Raw genomic sequence first — 6833 nt, forward strand, 5'->3', positions numbered from 1 at the left:
CAATTAATGAGTCTTACAAGCAGAATGTTCTCAACTAGAATGGGGACCATGGATCTATATGCTGAGCTTCCAATAAGTGAACCAAATTTACCAAGTAAATTCCTACTTATTAATTCTTCGTTGAATCCACTCTTAGAACTTAGAATTGCACTCTCAGACTTATATAGAGCATATTGTATGTTTCACGATACCAATATACTATCTCATTTAACCATTGTTATAATCTTATTGTGATTTAAAGATCCTCTATATAGATGATTTACATCGAGATGGGATTTCTTTACCGTTCTCACCCCTCAATGTATTTTGCTCCTTAAAACACTTAGCTACCTGTAAATGGTGTTTAGTGATCTAATAATTAGTCAGTTAAACAAGAGCTCATCCATTTACTTCTATTTGCTAAGCTCGAAGGGAATCATCACTTAACTTCTATACACCAGTAGAAGCTATAGATTCCATATTTATGTTCAACACTCCCACTCAATCATACTATCATGTTCCCAAAATGTGCGTATCACCCTGACCCGAAAGTAGGCTTAACTAATAAATCTAAGAACATGAATAGCACTCCTGAGTTGAGCCTAAGCATATCAGGATTTAGATTCTTTTAATCTTAAGATCAACTACTGATATTGACTTGGAAAGATATGTATAACGGTAAGTTTGTAATATCTTAACTTAGTTGCAATATCGGTCCAGTCCAATGTATACTCCATACATTCGAAACTAGTATACTTTACTAATGTCCTGGAAAGAACATAACACTTACTCCAAGTGTAAGTACACATCATCGCTGATTATCACATTAGTGTAAATCCAATAACACTGATGAAACAGGGACCAAAACTTTTGATTCATATGATCACAATCACATTCCACTGTGTTGACGATACTGTAATTGTGAATAAACATATGATCTGGATTTAACTGATTTTGTGTGTATGAATGTAATAAACATATTAAACATATTAAACCATTAGCATGTAAAATTCATGCAAACATCAATCACTTCAAATTTCTTATGTTGATAACTAATCAGATTGTAAAGAGTTTTATTTAGGGCATAAAACCTAACAGTTTAGCCACCAGAGCCCTATTCATGTCCTCACATCTTCTCACCCCCAAACCTCCCGAGATCTTAGGTTGGAAAATTTGGTCCCATGCCTTGAGAGCAAGGTATCTCTTCTTGTCTACCTTTCCTAACCACCAATATTTTCGCATCAAAGCGTCTAATTCACGGCAACTAGAAAGAGGGATCCTTGAAGTAGACATAGCATAGATAGGTATGGCTGAAGTCACACTCTTGATTAAAGTTAGACGCCTTGCATAAGAGAGAAGTTTCATCTTCCATCCTTCCAATTTCTTCATCAAGCTTTCTTTTAGACGCAAGTAATCCTCCTTCTTTCTTCTTTTAAAAACAAACGGGTTGCCTAGATGTCGCTCGTCGCCACGCACTTGATCAATATTCAAATTACCCAAAATCTGCTCCTTTCTTTGAGACGACAAGTTTCTTGAGAATAGAACACTTGACTTTGGCTTGCTACAAGATTGACCCGACCATTTTTCATACACGGAAATACACTCCATCAGCTTTTTTGCTTCCTTTTTATTGGCTCGGGCAAAGAGTATTGTGTCGTCGGCAAACATGAGATGAGACACCGGAGGGGCTGAATGAGCTATTTTAATACCATGGATAGATCCCCTCTCTTCCGCCTTACAAATAAGTTTGGAAAGGACCTCCTGACAGAGGAGAAACATGAATGGAGAGATCGGGTCTCCTTGGCGAAGTCCTCTTTGAGGAGAGATCTTTTTAAGAGGGCTGTCATTTAAAAGAACCGAGTATGAAACACTTGTAACACACGCCATCAAAAGCTTCCTACACCGTTCATTGAAGCCATTTGCACATAGAACTTTTTCAAGAAAGCTCCATTCCATTTTATCGTAAGCCTTATGCATATCTAGCTTCAAAGCCATAAGACCTCCCAAACCCCTTTTTTGTCGAATCTTGTGAACTATTTCTTGTGTAAGGATCGAAGATTCTGCAATCCACCTTCCAGGAATAAAAGCAGATTGAAAAGGGGATACCATACTATTCATAAGAGGTCTCAATCTATTGGATAAAATCTTTGCAATTACTTTGTATGAGAAATTGCAAAGGCTTATCGGTCTAAATTGATCCACTCTTATAGGAAACTCTACTTTAGGAATTAGGCAAATGAAAGTAGTATTCAGTTTTGGGTGCATATAGCCAGTGGAAAAGAATTCTTTTACTGTTGCACAAAGATTTGGTCCCACTAACTCCCAATATCTGCGATAAAAACTCCCGAGAACCCATCCGGCCCCGGGGCTTTTAGAGGGTGTAAACTAAATACAGCTTCTCTAATTTCTGCCTCTGAGGGTGAAGCAGCAAAGCATTCATTCGAAAGTGAATCGATCCGAGTAGTAAACAAGTCGTCAAATTCCCCATTGATCATAGGATTAGAGGAAGTGAAAAGCTCCTGGAAGTGCATATTGATGACCTCCGCAATGTGTTTTCTGTCCTTCCACACTCTCCCGTCTTTATCCTTGATTGACCAAATACTATTTCTTCTTTTCCTTATGATTGTTGCAGCGTGAAAAAATCTTGTGTTTTTGTCTCCCAAGGAAAGCCAAGTCTCCCTTGATTTTTGTCTCCACATGCTCTCTAGTTTTGACCAACAATCTGAAATCAGAGTTTGAATTCGGGCTTCCTCTTCTTTGAGCAAATCAGAAATAGGTTGATTCTGGATCCATTGTAATCTGAACTCCATTTCTTTTATTTCTCCTTCATTCAAACTCTTGTGTTTCTTCTTCCAGGCCTGGATCGCCATTTTTGACTTATCAATATTTCTGATAAAGGACACAGTATCATTACCATTTGAGGACCAAGCCATGGCAACTTCCTTCTTGCATGAATCCTCCCAGGACCAAGCCTCGAAAAAGCGGAATGGAATAAATCCTCTAGAGGCAAATAAGTGTGTGTCAAGGATGATTGGGGCATGATCTGAGATTGAAATAGGCATATTTCGAATCCCATTAGAGGCATACTCCATCAACCAATCCGGAGAACAAATGGCTCTATCAAGTCTTTCACGAATTAGGCCTCCTGAGAACCTATTGTTTTGCCAAGTATATTTATTGCCAATGAATTGCAAGTCCACACCACCTGTAGCTTCCATGAAATTACTTAGCCATTTTGTGTCATTTGCAGTTACTCTCCGACCCCCACTCTTCTCCTCTTGGTTACTGATGCAGTTCAAGTCTCCTATCAACACCCATGGCAATTGACAGAAAGAAAATTATGTTTCCATACTCTTCCAAAAAGCTTCCTTGGCACCGATATACGGAGTACCATATACTGCATAAAGTTTCCAATTGAGTTGCGTATGAATGTCCCACACAGTTGCTTCAAAAAATCCTTCAGCAAAGTAATTGACAACAATATTAATGTTGTTGTTCCACATCAAACAAGAACCACCCGCTAGACCTCTTTCACCAACACAATTAATCCTGTTAAAACCCAACTTTCGAGCCAAATCTTCCATACAGTTTTTAGTAACCTTCGTTTCCATTAAAAAAACAACATCCACCTTAAACTTATTCACCCAAGCCACAATAGCTTGGGGTGTCGGGTCTCGTGCGAGGCCCCGACAATTCCACGATAGGCATTTCATGGGGCTGGTGGGGGCTTGATAAGGGCCGCCTCCTCGCCCATAGAAAATTTTTGAGAGCTTTCGATTGGTACTTCAATTAAATTGAGAGTGTCGATGAGGTTTCTTTGAGTATTGGTCCCGGTATCATTGTTCACAGCCTCATTTTGATTCTTCTTGTCTGTTGTTATTTTGGACCGTGATCCCTTGCGCCTCCTTTTGTCATTCTTCGTTGATGAAGAAGAAGGGCCAGAACCCATCTTGAAAGATGAATTCGGGGCTGGAGAAAATTTAGGCAGGGGAGGGATTTCTTGGGAAAATTCCATGGTGTTTTCATCCGTGTGTTGGACATAAGGGATTAAAGTAAGGCTAGCTTTTCTTTTCCTTGGTTGTGGGCAATGATGGACTAAGTTTGAGACATCTTCTGGGTCATTAAACAAGGTGGGAATTGGTTCAAACTTATCAACTTGGGCAGGGCCCATTAACTCCTCAGCTAAACCAATTTCTTCAGCATAGATGGGCCAAGGGAAATGGGTGGGCTCAGGGTGTTTATGGGGTTGTCTTGATTGGCATAGTTTAACATGGGCCTTATCCACCATTTGATCATAAGTGGGCCCAATATTAGCCATAATGGTGGTAAGAATTCCATTGTCTGCTGGGTTAGGGGGGGTCTTGATGAAAATTTATTTAATATATCTATATCAGAGAGTGTACTATTGTTACCTTGAATAGGTCTTCTTGACACAATAGGGGATACGAATCTGGCTCTTCTTCCCTTTCCAGAATGGCACGCTCCCAAGGAACCAGAGGCTTGAGATGTAAGGGTAATACCCTTCGGTTGGGAGCAGGTATTATTCACCACTTTTAAATTCTTCCCCAAAATAGACCCTGGACCATTGTTGTTGACTCTGATTACTTTCCTTGTTGGTTTGATACTAGTCGTTTGTTGCAGACCATGCTCTCTGATGTTTTCATGGACAGGTCGCTTTCCTTTATTTTTCATGTTGCTCTCCTCGATTTCTCACCATTCTGATCTCAATCTCAAGCTCTCATAGGGATATCTCTCATTGTCATCATCTCTATTGCACTCCGAATCGATTGATGAAATAGTTTTGGTTGAGTTCGTGCTTAACTATACAATTGGCAGTTTTACGGAGAGGAATATGTTGAAGCTTTCTCAAATAATCCACCAGTCTTCCAAATGGTAATGCTTGTGCGAAATCTCTCTCTCTCTCTCTCTAATTTTTGTTTGAATTGTTGATTTTATTGGAAGAGAGACTTGATTTAGTGGTTCTCACTTCACAACCATCATCAGTACTATAACAGAGTTCTTCTTTTGTTCTTTTCTGTAGGAGTCGCATGAATTTGAAGATCGCCGTAGCTTTATTCACTCCGATTGCAGTGAGGTTTTGCAATAATGAAAAAAATTGTATCTAATAAGTCACTAAGCCGACCACCAGAGCAATTACTGGTACTACATGTTCATGGTCAACATCATCTTCTAGCGATTCACAATCTCTTGAGATTTATGAGGTATCTATCTTCATCTCCGCTGTAATAGTGTTTGTATGCATTGTAGCAGAGACTCCTTAGTATACATTGTAGCAGAATCATATGTAGCTAATTGAAATATCTATCAACATCAATTAATAAGTCTTTCGTCAAAATGATTGTGAGAAAGAAGATTCATTTTAATTTGCATTTTGCTTAGTTTTTCATTTCAAATATAATGCACTCAAGGTGTTTGAAAATATTACTACTAGAAATAATTAAGCAAAAACCAGAAACTTTATACACAAATTTTTATTTCTGTTAGAACTTGCTCTCGAGACTCCTTAGTATACCATATAGAATATGTGTGTGTGTATATATATCTACTTAGTATCTGAAGTGTTTCTTCTCACGTTATGTTGTCATGATCGAAAAGGGCTTTTACATGGTAAAATCTTTTAGCTAATTTACTCATCTAAATCTCTTTCTAGCTTATAAGTAAAGTCTTGGCTCTTGATATTATGGCTTAGATTTGTATGATTATCATGTTGCTTTGTAACTTAATAGATCCCCTGTTTTAGTAATTGCCAAGATATAAGCTCTACCACCAAATTCTCTTACATGTTCTTGTTATATGATTTATGTCTTCTATTTACTGTCAATATTTTATTGTCTATTTTTGTGCTTTAGTATCTGTGAGAATTGTGGCTTGGTAGATCCCTGTCCTGGAAAAGGTGAAATTCTTTTGCTTTCCCTCACCAACAAATCAGGTCCTTAATTTTCTAGTTCTCTACATCTGTTCCTCCTTATCTACATCTTAATTAGAATTACCTTGTGATTTTAAAAGGCTGATGGATTTTAAAATTTTCTTATGATAGCTTAATCTAGTTCTGGTGATTTTGTGATTTTGTGATTCATTGTCATAGTCATTTTTAATGTATTTATGTATGTGTAATACTATAGGACTTGCTCTGCTCCTAATCCTAATCATGTAGAGATGTTTTTGTTGTTTGTCTTCAGACTCTGCCTTATTTCTTTTTAATAAATTTCTGATTTTAATAAAATACACATATATATATGAACAAGTGCTAATAATTCATTGGTCATATATGTTTTGATAGGCCTTAGCACAAGAATCTCTTGTTTTGTGGTCTATTCATTACAGTTTGCAATTTCTATTTGAGGTATGAAACAGTCTCCAATTCAAGTGTGTTTATTTTATTTTGTTTGGTTATATTATGTAATGATTTGTTTATTTCATGGATGTTCTAATTTCACAATTTTTTTAAAATATGTGAGCGCATACCCAGCTTAGGGAAAAATGAACACTGCCATATATGTGTTCTTCTTTAAATGCTAGATATATTTACTCTGAAATACGTTCTCTATGTCCATGTGCAGGAGGTACTTGTTGCGAAAAATTATTAATTACTACGCAAGTGCACGCAATCAAGTAGTATACTCACGCAAGTGAGGTCGAACCACAGGGAATTGGATTAATTACTACTAAACTATACTTATAATTCTATTTGGCAAATCAAAAGTATTTATGATTGAAAAAGGAAGAAAGAAATTCAAGAAACTTAAAGAAACAAGTGAATATTACTCAAGATGAGAGATTAGGGAGACGAATCCTGTTGTTAAGTTACCAATGTTAATGTCTAATTGCTATCC

General features: G+C 37.3%; 1 protein-coding gene across 1 annotated transcript; it reads right to left on the reverse strand.

The window, feature by feature from the left end:
- Positions 1–2294: 2294 nt before the first annotated feature.
- Positions 2295–3563, reverse strand: LOC133031268 (uncharacterized). Its single transcript, XM_061104736.1, has 2 exons — positions 3371–3563; positions 2295–3283 (listed from the first exon to the last, which is right to left on the reverse strand). The coding sequence occupies exons 1-2, from the start codon at positions 3561–3563 to the stop codon at positions 2295–2297; spliced, it is 1182 nt and encodes a 393-aa protein (XP_060960719.1).
- Positions 3564–6833: the final 3270 nt, after the last annotated feature.

Source organism: Cannabis sativa, chromosome 9 (genome assembly GCF_029168945.1).
Source record: "Cannabis sativa cultivar Pink pepper isolate KNU-18-1 chromosome 9, ASM2916894v1, whole genome shotgun sequence".
NCBI lineage: Eukaryota > Viridiplantae > Streptophyta > Magnoliopsida > Rosales > Cannabaceae > Cannabis > Cannabis sativa.